Consider the following 22259-nt stretch of genomic DNA (forward strand, 5'->3'; position numbering starts at 1 on the left):
TTCTGGGTCATAATCCAGAAATAAAAATCAACATTCCAATCCCAAACTGACTTTATAAATCAAATCATTCAATATCCATTTTAAAAAGTCAATGAATCACCCGTGTGCATTCCATTAGCACCTGTCTTCGATTTGCCTTTGGCTCGCCTAGTCATCCTACCCAGTCTTACCCTAGTGACTGCAGCATGGACAGCAGAAAGTTGCTGGTATGCAGTGTGGGGGGAGACTGGGGATGGCCTTGCAGGACAATGTGAGCAGCGCTCTAATCCGAGTGTGTCCTGCGTCAGACTGCAGTAACTCTTCATGGGAGGCAGACGGGCTGCTTGTCATGATGGCAGGCTTGAAGGGCCTGGTGGCCTACTCCTATTTCTTGTATTCTTGCCATGTGCCTTGCTGCTCAACAGGCATCAGCAAGTTACTAGTGGAATGGCAGTGGTGAGAACACAAATCTTATTTTTCACAGACAGAGGGCAGCAGGCTCTTGCTTCATGCAGCCATTGCCATTCCCCGGGGCAGCCTCAGAAATCCTTGTAATCAGTTGGAGTGCTGGAGCATTGGGAAAGCCTGGTTAATCCTATAAGCACTGCTTCTGCATCATGGTGACAGCATTCTGAGCCTGTTGGACAATAAACTGAGCCTGCATTTCTACAGGCTGTGTTTACTGCAGCACTCGGACAGGCGACAGATGTTGCATCATGGTTGCATCCACAAGTGTTCTCATGAGGTTGATGATCACTTCCACATTGGGAAGGATGGTCTCTGAGTGTTGTGCAAAGCGATATGCCAAGTTGATGCCAAACTCCTCTCGCCAGAGGCAGCAGGCTCACAGCGGCGCAGTCAATGGAACGAGGATTTGTGTGCGTACACTCAACATCACCGACCTCCTCATCTCTGCTCTCTGCAGGAGAACCCATGTGGACAATTCGCCCCGGGGGCTGGCACCTACACCCCTTCGCCCCGGGGGCTGGCACCTACACAATTCGCCCCGGGGGCTGGCACCTACACAATTCGCCCCGGGGGCTGGCACCTACACCCCTTCGCCCCGGGGGCTGGCACCTACACAATTCGCCCCGGGGGCTGGCACCTACACCCCTTCGCCCCGGGGGCTGGCACCTACACAATTCGCCCCGGGGGCTGGCACCTACACAATTCGCCCCGGGGGCTGGCACCTACACCCTTTCGCCTGCCCTCTTATCAGGTCACTCATGCCTGGGGACTCACTCTGTGATAGCGGATCTTTCTCTCCCTGTTACATTAGACAATCTGTGCTTTGTTGAACTATTTTTACTCTTTTTCTGTTCAAAGTTTGCTGTGTAAACAGTTCCAGCACCTTGCAGGTGGAATCTATCTCAGTGAGAAGGAGCTGAAGATATCTTGAAATGGTGCTGAGCCTTGTCCAGCCCCTTGCTGTGTGATACAACCAAACAGCAGTGTGTTCAATACTGAAATACGCAACACTATCATTTAAATTAACTGATGCTGCCTGCAACAAGATGGGTTAATCCCACATTGTGATCCCCATCCAGCCTAATCGAATCCCCTCCCCCCCAGTGTCCAGTCTGGCACTGGGCCCTTGGGTAGAATGAGAGTTGGGAGAGAGAGGCAGAGTGTTTAGGGAGGGAGTGACGTGAAGAATGAAAACATTGAGTGGAAATCAATGCAGCAAAACTGAGTTTTCAGTGATTGAACCAAACAAGGTACAGAAAGCACAACTGCTGATCCTTTAACCCAATAAATTAAGAAAAAGAGATCAGTTAAAATGGTTAAGGGGCAGCTGGTTTCTTCCAGCTAACTGATGATGAGTTTGTCTAATTAGATTAGATTTGGATGAAATGTTTTTGCCCAGAGGCTGTACTGTAATTGAATCTGGATTTTGATCTGTGGTGACCACACTCTTTAAAGGAGGCAACAGCTCTGCTTCCTGCTTCAATCCAGGGCTTTGAAAATGAGGAATGCTCAGTGTTGGTGGAAGCCGCGACTCCGAGAGATTATCTCCATTTACCTGACCACTCTGCTGATTATTCTGGGAATCCTGGTGGCCTCGTTTAATCCTATCACCCCCAGGGACTCTCCCTTTCCCTATCGGGTGCCCCTGGATCCCCAGGGAGTGGCAGAGCTAGCCTGGAATGTCAGCTATTCCCAGGAAGCTGTGTATTTCCGCCTTTTGATCAGGCAGTTGAAGTTTGGGATGCTGTTTGGAATGTCAGACAGAGGAACCATTCAGAATGCTGACCTGGCAGCCCTGTGGAGCGATGGTCAAAACTCCTACTTTGGGGTAAGTCTCTACTGGAATTCAGAGTCCCAAACAACCAAAGGGTAGGAGAGGTTGTGGTCTTTGTGTCCCTGTAGATTGTGTCAGGTTTAATTGTGACCCTCAGTGACACAAGTTACAGGTTTCTGCTTCAGCTGGAACTGGGGACTGAGGATACGTTGCTTCACTTTGCTTCCACTCTCTTCCTGCAGCTTCTGAGTTGGCTGAAAAGTCCAATGTACGAACTGTAGACTCTGCCACATGTGCAGCAGATGGTGCTGGGAAGGGAGGGTAGATGATTGTTTGGACTTTTTCTGATGCCTCAACTTCACCCCCACAAAGTTCCTCAAAGTGTTCGGTGTCTTCCCGAATCAACCTTCTCCTGTTTGGTTGGTCACAATTAGAGACTCCCACCAGTCTCTGAGCTTCAAACACCCAGCCCCCTCGGTGTGACTGCGTGGCTACTGCCCCGGGACGGGGGCTGGATAAATGTGGAATCCTGTCTGGGGAGTCTGTCAGTTAACTTAATTATGAACCAGATTCCCAAATTATAGTTTGGGAATAGCTGCTGACGCTGATTCTTTTCCTGTGATGTTAGGATGCGTGGACTGATCAACAGGCCCGGATTCACCTGGATATGCAGCAGGATTTCCAGCTAATAAACGCTCAGCAATCTGCCCAAGGTCTTTACCTCATCTTCAAGAGACAGTTCAACACCTGTGATAAAAGCGATTATATTATTGAGGTGAGTCGGAGCTTTGTCAAGTTCACAGTTGGAGGTAGGATGATGGATGAGAGGCTGTTATAAACAGGTTAACCACGATCAACTGATTCCCCACTCTGTCCCTTTTCTGAGTTGGTTATAACAGAATTTGAGTTTAAAAGCGAGGTGATATTGCTAATTTTATACATATTTAACAATCTCCAGCTCAGCGCAAGAAATGAAGCAGCTGGTTTCTTAAGTTAACAAGTTAAGAATTAATTCTATAGCTGAAACTCACTCAGGTAAATAAGCAGAAATTATTAACAAAAGTTTAAATGCCCAAATATTTCCAACTACAAACAATCCCTCTGAGCATGCAAAAAGAAACAGTACTCTGCACACTATCAGATATTGAAAACACGGCGGCACAGCGGTTAGCACCACTGCCTCACAGCACCAGAGACCCGGGTTCAATTCCAGCCTCGGGTCACTGTCTGTGCGGAGTCTGCACGTTCTCCCCGTATCTGCGTGGGTTTCCTCTGGGTGCTCCAGTTTCCTCCCACAGTTCAAAAGACGTGTGGGTTAGTTAGATTGACCATGCTAAATTAACCCTTAGTGTCCCAAGGTGTGTAGTTTAGGGGGATTTGTGGGGTAAATACATGGGGTCGGGGGATAGGGTGGGGTTGGTCCCTGGGTAAGATACTCTGTCGGAGGATTGGTACAGACTCAATGGTCTGAATGGCCTCTTTCTGCACTGTAGGGTATCTATGATTGGCTAGATACCTGTTCACAGGTGACAGACCCTGGCCCACAGTAGCTACTGGTTCTTGGGGACAGTAGTGTTGGTTTAGAATTCTCCTTTAAGAACTCAGTTTACAGCAATTACCTCTTCGAGTGGGTTTTTCAATTTAGCTTTGATGTGAGGTTTAAAAAGGGAGATGGAGTAAAGCTGGGGCCCTGTGCCTATCCCCCTCTTTCTGACGATACAAAATTCAGCATTGTTTTCACACCAAGAGTTTTCTCACATGATTTACTTCAGAGAACTCCACAAACTGTGCCCTTTGCAAATCCCACACAGGAACTGCTATAAACCTGAGCCTATTGCTTCCAAAAAGAGTTCTTCCCAAAAGTTCAATATCTATGGAAGTCAAGTCTATGACAACTAGATATTTTATTGAACACATCTTTATAACACGGTCCTGGTACAGAGTTAGTCAGAGAAATGGAACAGTTTTAGGGGAAATGATTTTCTTCAGTAGAAATTGGGATCTTAGCGGTCGTTCACACCACGTTCCCACCCAACAAAGTCGGAGAATTTAGCGGCCAGGCAAATCTCTGTTCACTGCGGTGGGAATGGAAAATCCCGCGGCGTGAATGGTGGTAAGATTCCAACTCCATACTTACAGCTGGTTGGCTGAGAATGATGTGTGCCTGTAACTGAGTGACCTTTTCCCAGCAGAGCGGAACAGTCCATCTCCTGTATAGATTCCTTGAGGAACCGACTCCGTCACTGGAATCAATAGACCTCAGGTCAATGAACGGGGGGACACAACGTGTGCAGCTCCTCAAGCCAATCATCCACATCCCCAAACTGCCCTCGGATACAAAGGTGCTGGAGATCCTCGCTCCCAATGTGACCATTCCTGCTCAGGAGACTACCTACTGGTGTTACATCAGCAAACTTCCCCAAGGGCTCCCTGCACATCACATCGTTAAGGCAAGTACCCAGTTGAAACAGTGAACAGACCTACCAGCTGGCAAATGAATGAGGTGGTGAATGAGGGAGTGAGGGTTGAGGGACTGAGTGTTGAGGGAGTGAGTGAGGGTTGAGGGTCTCAGTGCAAGAGATGGGGGTGTCACTGCAGTTGGAGTCTCGCTGTGTTTCGGGTTAGGGTTAGGGTTAGGGTTGGGGTTGGGGTTAGGATTGGGGGTTAGGGTGAGGGTTAGGGTGAGGGTTAGGGTGAGGGTTGGGGTTAGGGTGAGGGTTAGGGTTAGGGTTAGGGGTGAGGGTTAGGGGTGAGGGTTAGGGTTGAGGGTTAGGGTGAGGGTTGGGGTGAGGGTTAGGATTGAGGGTTAGGGTGAGGGTTGGGGTGAGGGTTAGGGGTGAGGGTTAGGGGTGAGGGTTAGGGGTGAGGGTTGGGGTGAGGGTTAGGGTTGAGGGTTAGGGTGAGGGTTAGGGTGAGGGTTAGGGGTGAGGGTTAGGGGTGAAGGTTAGGGGTGAGGGTAAGGGGTGAGGGTTAGGGTGAGGGTTAGGGTGAGGGTTAAGGTTAGAGTTAGGGTTAGGATTAGGTTTAGGGTTAGGGTTAGGGTTAGGATTAGGGTTAGGTTTAGGGTTAGGGGGGCGGCGCTCGTCGGTGGATTGTAAACACCGCTGCCCACAGTGTGATTTGTGCCCGCTCTCCTGCGGGAAGGTTCAGTGCGGAGGTGGGTGAATCGCGCCGTTAACTGTTTCTCTCTCCAGATACTGCCAGAACTGTTGCATTTACCCAGCTTTTCTCGGTCTCACAGAGTCTGTAAACTCGTGGGGAATTTAACTCTGGATTCACACAGAGATCCCAGGACAGCAGCTTGGAATCAGGACAGCGCAGGAAAGGCCATTCAGCCCATTCAGCTTTGCTTTCTGAAAGAAAACTCAGGAAGCTGTTGACATTTAATCTGTCAGCATTATCTTCACTTTTAACATCTGTGGAGTTTTGTCCCAGATTTTAAAACTACATTTTCTGAAAGGGATTTTGTGGGAATTAGTTTCTGATTTGAAAAAAGCCAATCTGCCGGATTGGAGCAAAAGGCACAAAACATTCAGGAATAGACAAACTGAACCGAAATCACCCCCTCTGTGCCAATCCTGCCACAATGGGTTGTGAACTCATTGCCTCTGGACAATTGGCTCAGTAAAGGGGCATTGCCCTCCCACCAGCTGTTATCGCTCAGCATCGCATTGGCTGAGAGTTATTGACAAACCCTGGCATTGGACGGTTTACCCAGTTCAATCCAGCGCCACCATCGTTCGTCCAGGAAATGTCCATCACTGAGAATCAGTTCAGGCTGGGGACCTCTGACGCTCAGGCTCTGGGAAGTTGAATCAATCTCTATCCCCATTTCCCACTTCCCATTTCAGAGGAAAAGGGGGTAAAAGCTGGCATTCTGGCCAATGGCAATCAGGCCTGCATGCTCTGTCAGGTCCCAATGTGTCTGTGATCAGATCCCACTGGAATGGTCAATGTAGATTACCCATTCCTGCCTTTGGGATAATGTGAAGAGTGGGAAACTCACATTGCTGAGATGTGAGGGTCTCTTATCTCCCAATGAGAGTGATATCCAACCCCTCCCCAATCACTAACTCCTGTCCTTTCCTCTGTGCAGTATGAACCAGTAATCTCTCCAGGAAATGAAGCCATTGTCCATCACATGGAGGTGTTCCAGTGCGCTCTGCAATTCGACCAGATCCCAGCGTATAATGGACCATGTGACTCCAAGATGAAGCCTGCACGACTCAATTACTGCAGACATGTGCTGGCAGCCTGGGCAATGGGTGCTCAGGTTCGTGAGGGTCTCACAGTGCGGGGGAGGGGGTTTGAGTGAGGGTCTCAGTGTGGGGGAGGGGGGTAAGGGTCTGTCAGTGCGAGGAGAGAGGGTGAGTGAGGGTCTCAGTACGGGGGATGGTGGTGAGTGAGGGTCTCAATGCGGGGGAGGGGAGTGAGTGAGGGTCTCACAGTGCAGGGGAGGGGGGGTGAGTGGGGGTCTCAGAGCTGATGGCGTTTAAGGATTTGTCTATTTTTACTATTTGCTCCTCTAAGCAGTTTAAATTTGTGACTTTGTTATTGTTCCAATCGAATATAATACCTCAGTTATTGATGTTGAGATTAATTTACTGATTATAAATCCATTACACACATTTTGTTAATGTCTCCTGTAACGCATATCTCCTCAGTGTTGATGATTCTCAGTGTTGACGATTCTCAGTGTTGACGATTCTGGGTGTTGACGATTCTGGGTGTTGACGATTCTGGGTGTTGACGATTCTGGGTGTTGATGATTCTGGGTGTTGACGATTCTGGGTGTTGACGATTCTCGGTGTTGACGATTCTGGGTGTTGACGATTCTGGGCGTTGACAATTCTGGGTGTTGACGATTCTGGGTGTTGATGATTCTGGGTGTTGACGATTCTGGGTGTTGACGATTCTCGGTGTTGACGATTCTGGGTGTTGACGATTCTGGGCGTTGACAATTCTGGGTGTTGACGATTCTCAGTGTTGACGATTCTGGGTGTTGACGATTTTGGGTGTTGACGATTCTGGGTGTTGACGATTCTGGGTGTTGACGATTCTCGGTGTTGACGATTCTCAGTTGACGATTCTCGGTGTTGACGATTCTGGGTGTTGACGATTCTGGGTGTTGACGATTCTGGGCGTTGACGATTCTGGGTGTTGACGATTCTCAGTGTTGACGATTCTCAGTGTTGACGATTCTCGGTGTTGACGATTCTCGGTGATGACGATTTTCAGTGTTGACAAATCTCAGTGTTGACGATTCTGGGTGTTGACGATTCTGGGTGTTGACGAATCTGTGTTGACGATTCTGGGTGTTGACGATTCTCAGTGTTGTCGAATCTCGGTGTTGACAATTCTCGGTGTTGACGATTCTCGGTGTTGACGATTCTCGGTGTTGACGATCTCAGTGCTGACGATTTTCAGTGTTGACGATTCTCAGTGTTGAGGATTCTCGGTGTTGAGGATTCTCTGTGTTGAGAATTCTCGCTGTTGACGATTCTCGCTGTTGACGATTCTCAGTGTTGACGATTCTCAGTGTTGACAATTCACAGTGTTGACGATTCTCAGTATTGTCAATGCTTTCTCTCCCCATTTGAGGTCATTTTCAAATTATAATTTTGATTCTAAAATTTAAATCATTAAATGGAAATTGTGAATGACCCTGGTCCCAACACTAACCCTTGTGGGATCCCACATCCCACCTATTGCCAATCCAACTCTGCAAGCTGACCATGTTTGTTAGCTTATTTTGTGCCACTTTATCAAAGGCTATTTGGAAATGTACATTACATCTACTGCGTTACCCTTCTCTATTCTGTTACCTTGACAAAGAATTCAGTGTATTGGTCAAGCAAAACTTTCCCTTTTGAAATCCATTCTGATTATTCATTATTCTATTTCTCGTTTCCAGACAGTTTTCTGTTCTTTCCTGCATTAAGGACTTCATTATTTTCCTACCACCGATGTTAAGCGGATTGGTCTGTAGTTCCCTCGACATCATCTACCCCACTTCTTAAATATAAGAATTCCATGAACTATCCACCAGCCTCCTGGTGTAATACCTGTTCCGACTGAATTACTAAATATCCAGATTCGTGCTCCTGCTATTTCTTCTCCAGATTATTTTAAAATGTCAGGATGTAATTAATCCAGGTCAGGGATTTTACCCTCTTTGAATTTAATTAGTTAATTTAATATTTCTCTATTTATTCTAAATGCAGTTATATAATTTCTAATCTCAGTTTCCAATGTCGTGTCCATTCGAACCATCTGGTAAATACTGAAACGGAGTAAATATTTAATCTTTCCGCCATTTCACGCTCATTCTTCAATTCATCCTGAATGTCCCCTTGTCGCCCTGTTTCAATCTCAGCTTTCCAATTTTTACGTACCATTTTTTAATCCCTTCATAAGAACATAAGAAATAGGAGCAGGAGTAGGCCATCTAGCCCCTCGAGCCTGCCCCGCCATTCAATAAGATCATGGCTGATCTGAAGTGGATTAGTTCCACTTACCCACCTGATCCCTATAACCCCTAATTCCCTTACCAATCAGGAACCCATCTATCTGTGATTTAAACGTACTCAACGAGGTAGCCTCCACCACTTCAGTGGGCAGAGAATTCCAGAGATTCACCACCCTCTGAGAGAAGAAGTTCCTCCTCAACTCTGTCCTCAACTGACCCCCCTTTATTTTGAGGCTGTGCCCTCTAGTTCTAGCTTCCTTTCTAAGTGGAAAGAATCTCTCCACCTCTACCCTATCCAGCCCTTTCATTATCTTATAGGTCTCTATAAGATCCCCCCCTCAGCCTTCTAAATCCCAATGAGTACAAACCCAATCTGCTCAGTCTCTCCTCATAATCAACACCCTTCATCTCTGGTATCAACCTGGTGAACCTTCTCTGCATTCCCACCAAGGCCAATATATCCTTCCGCAAATAAGGGGACCAATACTGCACACAGTATTCCAGCTGCGGCCTCACCAATGCCCTGTACAGATGCAGCAAGACATCTCTGCTTTTATATTCTATCCCCCTTGCGATATAGGCCAACATCCCATTTGCCTTCTTGATCACTTGTTGCACCTGCAGACTGGGTTTTTGCATCTCATGCACAAGGACCCCTAGGTCCCTTTGCACAGCAGCATGTTGTAATTTTTTCCATTTAGATAATAATCCAATTTGCTATTATTTCCTCCAAAGTGAATAACCTCGCATCTGTTAACGTTATACTCCATCTGCCAGATCCTCGCCCACTCACTCAGCCTGTCCAAATCTCTCTGCAGACCTTCTACGCCCTCCACACGATTCACTTTTCCACTCATCTTTGTGTCGTCTGCAAACTTTGCTACCCTACACTCAGTCCCCTCCTCCAGATCGTCTATATAAAGAACAAAGAACAAAGAACAATACAGCACAGGAACAGGCCCTTCGGCCCTCCAAGCCCGCGCCACTTCCCGGTCCAGGATTGAATCCTGAATCCAGGATCCCCGCCCAATTTTCCAGCCTATCTACATCCTAATATCCTATCCACCGACATATAAATGGTAAATAGTTGAGGCCCCAGTACCGATCCCTGCGGCACGCCACTAGTTACCATCCGCCCACCAGAAAAGCACCCATTTATTCCGACTCTCTGCTTCCTGTCGGATAGCCAATCCCCAATCCATGCTAACACCCTACCCCCAACTCCGTGTGACCCAATCTTCTTCAGCAACCTTTTGTGAGGCACCTTATCAAACGCCTTTTGGAAATCTAAAAACACCGCATCCACCGGTTCCCCTCCGTCAACCGCACTAGTCACATCTTCATAAAAATCCACCAAGTTCATCAAGCACGACTTTCCCCTCATGAATCCATGCTGCGTCTGCTTAATCGAACCATTCTTATCCAGATGGCCTGCTATTTCTTCTTTAATGATGGATTCCAGCATTTTCCCAACTACAGACGTTAAGCTAACCGGCCTATAGTTACCCGCCTTTTGTCGATTTCCTTTTTTAAACAGCGGCGTAACATTAGCCATTTTCCAATCAGCCGGCACTACCCCAGAATCCAACGAATTTTGATAAATAACCACTAACGCATCTGCTATTACCTCTGACATTTCTTTCAGTACCCTGGGATGCATTCCATCCGGGCCCGGGGACTTGTCCACCTTCAGTCCCGTTAGTCTACCCAGCACTGCCTCCCTGGTAACATTAATTGTATTGAGTACCTCTCCTCCTACCAACCCTCTATCGTTAATATTCGGTAAACTATATGTGTCTTCCACCATGAAGATCGACACAAAAAACGTATTTAAAGTCCCAGCCATTTCCTCATTTCCCACTATTAAATCCCCCCTCTCGTCCTCCAAGGGTCCAACATTCACTCTTGCCACTCTATTCCTTTTTATATATTTGTAAAAGCTTTTACTATCATTTTTTATATTTAGAGCTAGCCTAGCTTCATAACCTATCTTTCCTTTCTTTATCGCTTTCTTAGTCGTTCTTTGTTTTTCTTAAAGTTTTCCCAATCTTCCGATTCTCCACTATTCTTGGCCACTCTGTACGCATCGGTCTTTAATTTAATACTCTCCTTAATTTCCTTCGTTATCCACGGCTGGTTGTCCCTTTTCTTACAGTCCTTCTTTATCACCGGAATATATTGTTGCTGAGTACTGAAAAGGATCTCCTTAAAAATCCTCCACTGTTCCTCAGCTGTCCTACCTACCAGTCTGCTCTCCCAGTCCACCTTAGCCAATTCAGCCCTCATCCTATCGTACTTCCCTCTGTTCAAACAGAGGACACTGGGCCTGGATGGAATGCATCCCAGGGTACTTTCTCTTCTTCCATTTGTATCAGAAATTCGACCATATTGTGATCACTTGACCCAAGAGGGTCCTTCACAAGAACATCCTTAATTCTACCTACCTCGTTACACATTACCAGATCGAAGATAACTCGTTCCCTCGTCGGTTCTGTAACATACTGTTCAAGGTAACTATCCCGACAGCATTCTAAGAACTCTTCCTCCATCCCACCCCTTCCAACTTGAGTCAGCCAATCAATATGCAGGTTGAAGTCCCCCATGATTATTGCCGTTCCGTTTTTGCACGCATCCATTATTTGCTTGTTTATAGCCCTCCCCACCTCAACATTATTATTTGGGGGCCTATAGACCACACCTACTAGTGTCTTTCTCCCCCTACTATTCCTTATCTCTACCCATAACGATTCCACGTTTTGTTCCTTAGAGCCTATGTCATCCCTCACTACTACCCTGATATCTTTTATTAACAGAGCCACCCCACCACCTTTTCCTTCCTGTCTATTCTTCCTAAATGCCTGATACCCCTGGATATTCATCTCCCAGTCCTGGTCTCCGTGCAGCCACGTTTCTGTAATGGCCACGAGATCATACCCATTTGTGCTGATTTGCTCCATCAACTCATTAACTTTGTTCCGAATGCTTCGTGCATTCAGGCCAAGTGTCTTTATTCCAGCTTTTATCTGGACCCGATTTGATGAAACACTATCAACCTCTCCCTCGCCCTCTACTCCTTTAACTACTTGAATGCCCTCATTCACTTGCACTCGCTCCCTCTCCTCTACCATTGATTTTGTAATTCCTCTTACCTCTGCACCCTCCCCCCCCATAAATTAGTTTAAAGCCCTATCTGCAGCCCTAGTGATACGATTCGCTAGGACTCTGGTCCCAGCACGGTTCAAACGGAGACCATCCCATCTATACAGGTCCCATCTGCCCAAATACTGGTGCCAATGCCCCATGAATTTGAACCCATTCCTCCCACACCAATCCTTGAGCCACGCATTCGTCTCCTTAATCCTATTAACCCTGCGCCAATTTGTGCATGGCTCAGGTAGTAATCCAGAGATTACCACCTTGTTGGTTCTGCTTTTTAATTTGTTCCCACAGGATGTGGGTCTCACTGACCAAGCTAGCTTTTATTGCCCATCCCAATGGTGATATATTTCCAAGTCAGGATAGTGAGTGACTTGGAGGGAATCTCCAGGTGGTGGTGTTCCCAAGTATCTGCTGCCTTTGCCCTTCTAGATGATAGTGGTCATGGGTTTGGAAGGTGCTGCCTGAGGATCCTTGATGAGTTCCTGCAGTGCATCTTGTAGTGCCTCACTGTTTTTCGGTGGTGGAGGGAGTGAATATTTGTGGAATGGATAGCAATCAAGCGGGGCTGCTTTGTCCTGGATGGTGTCGAGCTTCTTGAGTGTTGTTGGAGCCGCACCCATCCAGGCAAGTGGAGAGTATTCCATCACACTCCTGACTTGTGCCTTGTAGATGGTGGACAGGCTTTGGGGAATCAGTAGGTGAGTTACTTGCTGCAAGATTCCCAGCCTCTGACCTGCTCTTGTAGCCACAGTATTTATATGGCGAGTCCAGTTCTGTTTCTGGTCAATGGTAACCCCCACAAGCATTGGTGGGCATTGTTTATGAGCCACCAAGCTGCAGTGATAATGTTGGGCACAGTGTAAACCAGGAAATTAGACATACATGTTCCAGGGTAACACGGTAATAACGAGCAATTACAATTTACACACAGACTGGGGAAACCAATTCTCTGCAGGAGGAATTCCTGGAGTGTGTACAAAATGATGCCACACTCGGACAAATGTGGCCTTGAATCAGGGGCTGTCACTCTCATCTCTGGAATTCAGTTCTTTTGTCTGTGTTTGAACCAAGGCTGTAATGAGGTCAGGAGCTGAGTGACCCTGGCGAAACCCAAACTGGGCGTCACTGAGCAGGTTATTGCTGAGCAGGTGTCACAGAGTCAGAGAGGTTTACAGCATCGAAACAGGCCCTTCGGCCCAACTTGTCCATGCTGTCCTTTTTTTTAAACCCCAAAGCGAGTTCCAATTGCCCGCATTTGGCCCATATCCATCTATACCCATCGTACCCATGTAACTGTCTAAACGCTTTTTAAAAGACAAAATTGTACCCGCCTCTACTACTACCTCTGGCAGCTTGTTCCAGACACTCACTACCCTCTGTGTGAAAAAATTGCCCCTTTGGACCTTTTGTATCTCTCCCCTCTCACCTTAAACCTATGGCCTCTATTTTTAGATTCCCCTACCTTTGACTATCTAGCTGATCTATGCCCCTCATTATTTTATAGACCTCTATAAGATCACCCCTCAGCCCTCTACGCTCCAAAGAAAAAGGTCCCAGTCTATCCAGCCTCTCCTTATAACTCAAGCCATCAAGTCCTGGTAGCATCCTAGTAAATCTTTTATGCACTCTTTCTAGTTTAATAATATCCTTTCTATAATAGGGTGACCAGAACTGTACACAGTATTCCAAGTGTGGCCTTACCAATGTCTTGTACAACTTCAACAAGACGTCCCAACTCCTATATTCAATGTTCTGGCCAATGAAACCAAGCATGCCGAATGCCTTCTTCACCAATCTGTCCACCTGTGACTCCACTTTCAAGGAGCTATGAACCTGTACCCCTAGATCTCTTTGTTCTATAACTCTCCCCAGTGCCCTATTATTAACTGAGTAAGTCCTGCCCTGGTTCAATCTACCAAAATGCATCACCTCACATTTATCTCAATTAAACTCCATCTGCCATTCGTCAGCCCACTGGCCCAATTAATCAAGATCCCGTTGCAATCCGAGATAACTTTCTTCACTGTCCACTATGCCAAGAAGTAACCAAGAAGGTCGATGAGGGCAGTGCAGTTGATGTTGTCTACATGGACTTTAGCAAGGCCTTTGGCAAGGTACCACATGGTAGGTTGTTGCATAAGGTTAAATCTCACGGGATACAGGGTGAGATATCTAAATGGATACAAAATTGGCTTCTTGACAGAAGCCAGAGGGTGGTTGGTGTCATCTGCAAACTTATTAACCATGTCTCCTATATTCTCATCCAAATCATTAATATAAATGACAAATAACAGTGGGCCCAGCACTGATCCCTGAGGCACACCGCTGGTCACAGGCCTCCAGTTTGAAAAACAACCCTCTACAACCACCCTCTGGCTTCTGTCAAGAAGCCAATTTTGTATCCATTTAGATATCTCACCCTGTATCCCGTGAGATTTAACCTTATGCAACAACCTACCATGTGGTACCTTGCCAAAGGCCTTGCTAAAGTCCATGTAGACAACATCAACTGCACTGCCCTCATCGACCTTCTTGGTTACTCCTTCAAAAAACTGCTCACTTGCACTGTTAATGACCCCTTCCATCACTTTACTGATGATCGAGTAATTGGTGGTAATTGGCTGGGTTGGATTTGTCCAGTTTGTTGTGTAAAGGACATACCTGGGTAATTTTCCACATTGTTGGGTAGATGTCAGTGCTGCGGGTTTTGGCTCGCAGGGCTTAGGCGGAAACGGGCGACACAGGACAGGTTTAAATTCATTCTGTTACCCTTCAATTTTGAATCCTTGTTCTTTCCCAGTGCACTCTGAGGAAGGGGAAAAAGGGTTCAGTGTTCCATTGGAGCAATTCTTTTTCTTTGTAGCAGTAAGTTATATGGAGGGGATGGAAGTGAAGGCAGTGCAATGTTCCTCCTGCAGAATGTTTGAGGTGAGGGACACCGTCAGTGTCCCTGCTGATTACACCTGTGGGAGGTGCACCCATCTGCAGCTCCTCCAAGACCGCGTTAGGGAGCTGGAGCTGGAGTTGGATGAGCTGAGGGTCATCAGGGAGGCAGAGAGGGCCACAGACACAAGCTTCAGGGATATAGTTACTCCAGGGAATGAAAATAGATGGGTGACAGTGAGAGGGGCTGGGAGGAAGCAGTCGGTGCGGGGATCCCCTGTGGTCGTTCCCCTTAGCAACAAGTATTCCACTTTGGATACAGGTGAGGGGGGCGACCTACCAGTGGTGAGCCGCAGTGACCAGATCGCCAGCGCTGAGTCCGTCCCTGTGGCTCAGAAGGGAAAAGGGGAGAACGGTAGAGCTATAGTTATTGGGGACTCATTTGTTAAAGGGATAGATAGGAGGTTCTGTGGCAACAAGAGAGACTCACGGATGGTATGTTGCCTCCTGGATGCCAGGGTCCGTGACATCTCCGACCGTGTCTTCAGGATTCTAAAGGGGGAGGGGGAACAGTCACAAGTCGTGGTGCACGTCGGCACCAAAGACATAGGTAAGAGAGGGGACGGGGATTTAAAACAGGAATTCAGGGAGCTTGGGAAGCTGAGAGCCAGGTCAAACCATGTTGTCATCTCTGGTATGTTGCCGGTGCCACGGGATAGCGAGTTGAGGAACAGGGAGAGAGTGCAGTTAAACACATGGATGCAGGGATGGTGCAGGAGGGAGGGTTTCAGCTATGTGGATAATTGGAACACTTTCTGGGGAAGGTGGGACCTGTACCAACAGGACGGGGTGCACCTGAACCAGAAGGGCACCAATATCCTGGGAGGGAAATTTGCTACGGCTCTTCAGGGGGATTTAAACTAATTTGTCAGGGGGATGGGAAAAGGAGTTGTAGTCCAGAGGTCAGTGAGTGTAGTGAGGTACTGGGAAGGGTATCATGGTCAAAGGTGGGTACCAGCAGACAAGAAGGTGGGTTGAAGTGTGTCTACTTCAATGCAAGGAGCATCCGAAATAAGGTAGGTGAACTTGGGGCGTGGATTGGCACTTGGGACTACGATGTTGTGGCCATTACAGAGACGTGGGTAGAACAAGGACAGGAATGGTTGTTGGAAGTTCCGGGGTATAGATGTTTCAGTAAGTGTAGGGTAGCTGGTAAAAGAGGTGGAGGAGTGGCACTGTTAATCAAGGAGAGTGTAACGAAATGCAGAAAGGCATTTCGAAGGGGATCTGCCTACAGAGGTAATATGGGCTGAGGTTAGGAATGGGAAAGGAGCGGTCACATTGTTAGGAGTTTACTATAGGCCCCCAAATAGTAATAGAGATGTGGAGCAAGAAATTGCTAAGCAGATTATGGATAGGTGTGGAGGTCACAGGGTAGTTGTCATGGGGGACTTTAACCTTCCAAATATTGATTGGAACCTTTATAGGTCGAATAGTTCGGATGGGGCAGTTTTTGTGCAGTGTGTGCAGGAGGGGTTCCTGACACAATATGTGGATAAGCCGACAAGAGGTGGGGCCACATTGGATTTGGTAATGGGAAATGAGCCGGGCCAAGTGTTGGATTTGGTTGTGGGAGAGCACTTTAAAGATAGTGACCACAATTCGGTGTCTTTTGTTATTGCAATGGAGAGGGAGAGGGCCGTACGGCAGGGCAAGGTTTACAATTGGGGAAGAGGTAATTATGATGCAATCAGGCGGGAATTAGGAAGCATAGGATGGGAACAAAAATTGTCAGGCAAAGGCACTAATGATAAGTGGAACTTTTTCAAGGAACAAATACTGCGTGTCCTTGATAGGTATGTCCCTGCCAGGCAGAGAGGAAATGGCCGAGTGAGGGAACCATGGTTCACAAAAGAGGTGGAATGTCTTGCCAAGAGGAAGAAGGAAGCGTATGTTAGGTTGAGAAAACAAGGTTCAGTTGGCTCGATGGAGGGTTACAAGTTAGCAAGAAATGAGCTGAAAAAGGGGCTTAGGAGAGCTAGGAGGGGGCATGAGAAGTCCTTGGCGGGTCGGATCAAGGAAAACCCCAAGGCTTTTTACTCTTATGTGAGGAATAAAAGAATGACCAGGGTGAGGCTGGGGCCGGTCAAGGACGGCAGTGGGAATTTGTGCATGGAGTCAGAAGAGATAGGAGAGGTGATGAATGAATACTTTTCTTCGGTGTTCACCAAGGAGAGGGGCCATGTTTTTGAGGAAGAGATGGTGTCACAGGCTGATAGGCTGGAGGAAGTAGATGTTCGGAGGGAGGATGTACTAGCAATTTTGAATAAACTGAAAGTTGATAAGTCCCCTGGGCCTGATGAAATATATCCTAGGATTCTTTGGGAGGCGAGGGATGAGATAGCAGAGCCTTTGGCATTGATCTTTGCGTCCCCACTGTCCACGGGGATGGTGCCAGAGGACTGGAGAGTGGCAAATGTGGTTCCTCTGTTTAAGAAAGGGAATAGAAATGACCCTGGTAATTATAGGCCGGTTAGTCTTACTTCGGTGGTCGGTAAGTTGATGGAAAAGGTCCTTAGGGATAGGATTTACGACCATTTAGAAAGATGCAGCTTAATCCGGGTTAGTCAGCACGGATTTGTGAAGGGCAAGTCTTGCCTCACAAATTTGATAGAATTTTTTGAGGAGGTAACTAAGTGTGTAGATGAAGGTAGGGCAGTTGATGCCATATACATGGATTTTAGTAAGGCGTTTGATAAAGTCCCCCACGGTCGGCTTATGAAGAATGTAAGGATGTGTGGGATAGAGGGAAGTTTGGCTGATTGGATAGGTAACTGGCTATCTAACAGAAGACAGAGGGTGGTGGTGGATGGAAAATTTTTGGACTGGAAACCGGTTACCAGCGGAGTGCCACAGGGATCAGTGCTTGGTCCTCTGCTATTTGTAATTTTTATAAATGACTTGGAGGAGGGGGCTGAAGGGTGGATCAGTAAATTTGCTGATGACACCAAGATTGGTGGAGTAGTGGATGAGGTGGAGGGCTGTTGTAGGCTGCAAAGAGATATAGATAGGATGCAGAGCTGGGCTGAAAAATGGCAAATGGAGTTTAACCCTGACAAATGCGAGGTGATTTATTTTGGTAGGACAAATTTAAATGTGGATTACAGGGTCAAAGGTAGGGTTCTGAAGAATGTGGAGGAACAGAGAGATCTTAGGGTTCATATCCACAGATCTCTGAAGGTTGCCACTCAAGTGGATAGAGCCGTGAAGAAGACCTATAGTGTGTTGGCGTTCATTAACAGGGGGTTTGAGTTTAAGAGCCGTGGGGTTATGCTGCAACTGTACAGGACCTTGGTGAGACCACATTTGGAATATTGTGTGCAGTTCTGGTCACCTCACTACAAGAAGGATGTGGAGACACTGGAAAGAGTGCAAAGGAGATTTACCAGGATGCTGCCTGGTTTGGAGGGTAGGTCTTATGAGGAAAGGTTGAGGGAACTTGGGCTTTTCTCTTTGGAGCGGAGGAGGTTGAGAGGAGACTTGATCGAGGTTTATAAGATGATGATGAGGGGGATAGATAGAGTGAACATTCAAAGACTATTTCCTCGGGTGAATGGAGCGGTAACTAGGGGGCATAACTATAGGGTTCATGGTGGGAGATATAGGAAGGATGTCCGAGGTAGGTTTTTTACTCAGAGAGTGGTTGGGGTGTGGAATGGACTGCCTGCAGGGATAGTGGAGTCAGAAACTTTAGGAACATTTAAGAAGCTATTGGATAGGCACATGGAGTACTTCGGGATGATAGGGAGGAAATAGCTTGATCTGGGTTTCAGACAAAGCTCGGCACAACATCGTGGGCCGAAGGGCCTGTTCTGTGCTGTACTGTTCTATGTTCTATGTAACTGCACTGGAAGAGCTTAGCTCAGGGAGCGGCAAGTTCTGAAGCACAAGTTTTCAGTATTATTGCCGGAATGTTATCTGGGTCTATTGCCTTTGCAGTAGCCAGTGCCTCCAATTGTTTCTTGCTATCACGTGCAGTGAATTGAATTGGCTGAAAACCGACATCTGAGACGCTGGGGACCACTGGAGGAGGCTGAGATGGATCATCCACTCGGCACTTCTGGCTGAAGATTGCTGCGAATTCTTCAGTCTTATCTTTTGCACTGATGTGCTGGGTTCCTCCATTATTGAGGATGGGAGTATCTGTGGAGCCTCCTCCTCCAGTGCACTATTTTGAATCTTAGAATCTTAGAAACCCTGCAGCACAGAAAGAGGCCATTCGGCCCATCGAGTCTGCACCGACCACAATCCCACCCAGACCCTACCCCCAAATCCCTACATATTTTACCCACTAATCCCTCTAACCTACGCATCCCAGGACACTAAGGGCAATTTTAGCATGGCCAATCAACCTAACCCGCACATCTTTGGACTGTGGGAGGAAACCGGAGCACCCGGAGGAAACCCACGCAGACACGAGGAGAATGTGCAAACTCCACACAGACAGTGACCCGAGCCGGGAATCGAACCCAGGTCCCTGGAGCTGTGAAGCAGCGGTGCTAACCATTGTGCTACCGTGCCGCCTGATTGACCTGTTATTTCAGTGTTATGTTTTATGTTTTCTGATAATTTTATTTCATAATTCCTCTTTAATTTCCTTATTCTTCTAATATCTTCACATTCTCCCTCGCTGCTCACTCCGGTTCTCCATGAAATTAGTGTCTGTCTCTTTTATCAGTTTTTACCCTGTGTCTTTATTCCTCCATGGAGTCCCATTAGTGTTTCATTTGTTCTTTCCTTTCAGTGGAATATGTTTTCCTTGCTCTGTTCTGCACTCGCAGAATCACAGAATACCACAGTGCAGAAGAGGCCCTTCAGCCCATCGAGTCTGCACCGATGCATGAAAGGCCCTGACCTGCCCACCTAATCCCATCTGCCAGTCCTTGGCCCAGAGCCCTGAATGTTATGATGCGCCAAGTGCTCATCCAGGTACTTTTTAAAGGATGTGAGGCATCCCGCCTCCACCACCCTCCCAGGCAGCGCATTCCAGACCGTCACCACCCTCTGGGTAAAAAGGTTTTCCTCAAATCCCCTCTAAACTTCCCACCCCTCACTTTTAACCTGTGTCCCCTTGTAACTGAACAGCTGCTCCCTCATTTTTAAGTTTCCCGTGGCTGTTCTACATCATTGTTTGTCAGTATTATTGTTCATTTTACTTTCTCATGTTCTATTCTCATATCCTCAAGATCATTGTATCTCCAATCTATTACCCTGATCTTTGTCATGTGTATCTCCTTCTCAATTATTATCCTAAATTGTATTGTATTATGGTCACTATTGCCCAGATGGTCCCCTATGTTCACTTATCTTATCAGCTCTGATTCATTCCCCATTATTAGATCCAGTAATGATTCCTCCCTTCCTGGACTTCATACAGATTGAGGTTACTGGAATTCTGAACACATTGTAGGAAACCAGTCACTTATTCCCCTTACCCACCTCTTGCTAACTAATTTCAGACTAGTTGAAGTCCTTTTTCTCTTTCCCGCAATCCTGAATAAATACAGCTGCCCCACCTGTCTTTCTCTTACTCTCTTTTCTCAAGATATGTGATGCTATATCTTATTCCCAGTGCTGATTTTTCTGTAGCCGTGTCTTAATAATCCTGATATATCTGGATCCTTGCAAAGTATTGTTTTCAGATCCTCTGTTTTATTATAGACACCGTGTACACTTCTGTTCAGGCAGTTTGAATGAATTTTAAAAGCAGTTCCTCTTTATTTCCAACCATGTTTTTACTCACTTGGTCGGGACCGTGAGTTATTCCCTGGCCACTCGGGTCCTCTCTCAGTTTAATCAGCCTCACGCTCGCCACTTTTTTGTTTATATTTAACTTTGTTTCATTTCTTGTCAATCACTCCCCGGTCTGATTAATTTAAAGTGTTTCCCTCCCTATTCACTCTCTCTGTCAGGACTCTGCTACCACTTTGATGATGATCAGTTTCATCATTCCAGCTCCTTCCTAGCTCATCGTTTGAATCAGCTGTCCTGTACTGGGGGAATCTCCGTTACCTGCAGTGATTGACTAGTGTTTGGGAAGTGTGAGACAGACACCTCTCAGTGAGGTTGAAGCGATCTCAGTCCAAGTACAGACAGGCTGGCTGTGTTTCAATGTGTTATTTGCTTGGTATTATGGATCCGCTATTAATGTGTTCTGTCAAATCCAATCCTTTCTGCCCTTGTAGCCATTTTATTACCCAAAGGATGTCGGACTCATGATTGGTGGAGCCAATTCCTCAAAGTATTTGCGTCTGGAAGTTCATTACCACAACCCTTTGAAAGTGTCCGGTGGGTCTAATTTCAACATACTATCTCAGTGTGCATACACCTCTTAGTGTGTGTGTTTTGCTGTGTATGTGTTTGTGAATGTGTGTGTGTTTTCTGTGTATTTGCGTCTGTGTTTGTGAGTGTGTCTGTGTCTGCGTATGTCTTTTCTGTGTGTGTGTTTCTGTGCGAGTGTTTGTGTGTGTTTTTTCTGTGTGAGTGCATGCGTGCGTCTGTTTTTCTGCCTGTGTGTGTGTGTGTGTGTGTATCTGTGTGTGTGAGTGAGAGAGAGAATGAGTAAGAAACTGGAAAATATCAGAGGTGCTTTATCATTTAAAATGAATAAATTCTGTAACTCGTAAATCATTAAAATAGATCTGAAGACATGCAGGGCAGAAAAGGCCCTTCGGCCCATCGAGTCTGCACCAACAAGCGAGAAACACCTGACCTCCCACCTAATCCCACCTGCCAGTCCTTGGCCCATAGCCCTGAATGTGATGATGAGCCAAGTGCTCATCCAGATACTTTTTAAAGGATGTGAGGCTTCCCGCCTCCACCACCCTCCCAGGCAGCGCATTCCACACCCTCACCACCCTCTGGGGAAAAATGCTTTTCCTCACATCCCCCCAAACCTCCTGCCCCTCACCTTGAACCTATGTCCCCTCGTGACTGACCCCCCCAACTAAGGGGAACAACTGCTCCTTGTCCACTCTGTCCATGTCCCTCATAATCTTGTACATCTTGATCAGGTCACCCCTCAGTCTTCTCTGCTCCAACGAAAACAACTCAAGCCTATCCAACCTCTCTTCATAACTTAAATGCTCCGTCCCAGGCAGCATCCTGGTGAATCTCCTCTGCACCCCCTCCAGTGCAATCACATCCTTCCTATAATGTGGCGACCAGAACTGCGCACAGTACTCTAGTTGTGGTCTCACCAAAGTTCCATACAACTCCAACATGACTTCGTTGCTTTTGTAATCTATGCCTTGATTGAGAAAGGCAAGTGTCCCATATGTCTTTTTCACCTTCCTGATAACATGCCCTTCTGTCTTCCAAAATTTATGGACACACGCCGAGGTTCCTCTGTTCCACAGAACTTCCTAGTGTCCTACCGTTCATCAGGGGATACCAGCAGCAGCAGCCAAAGCAGTGGCACCATGGCTGGCTCTGTTGTTCAGCAGGGAGGGACAAAGAGAACTAGAG

At 46.9% G+C, this 22259-nt stretch overlaps 1 protein-coding gene across 1 annotated transcript in view; it reads left to right on the forward strand.

Moving 5' to 3' along the window:
• Window positions 1–1929: 1929 nt before the first annotated feature.
• Window positions 1930–22259, forward strand: part of dbh (dopamine beta-hydroxylase (dopamine beta-monooxygenase)) — a 30092-nt gene continuing 9762 nt past the window's right edge. Inside the window, exons 1-5 of the mRNA XM_078226136.1 lie at window positions 1930–2275; window positions 2850–2996; window positions 4414–4671; window positions 6318–6494; window positions 20978–21080. Coding sequence (XP_078082262.1) covers window positions 1946–2275; window positions 2850–2996; window positions 4414–4671; window positions 6318–6494; window positions 20978–21080 — 1015 coding nt within the window. The 5' untranslated portion in view covers window positions 1930–1945. The remainder of the gene's footprint in view (window positions 2276–2849; window positions 2997–4413; window positions 4672–6317; window positions 6495–20977; window positions 21081–22259) is intronic.

This window comes from Mustelus asterias, chromosome 13, assembly GCF_964213995.1.
Source record: "Mustelus asterias chromosome 13, sMusAst1.hap1.1, whole genome shotgun sequence".
NCBI classification, from domain to species: domain Eukaryota; kingdom Metazoa; phylum Chordata; class Chondrichthyes; order Carcharhiniformes; family Triakidae; genus Mustelus; species Mustelus asterias.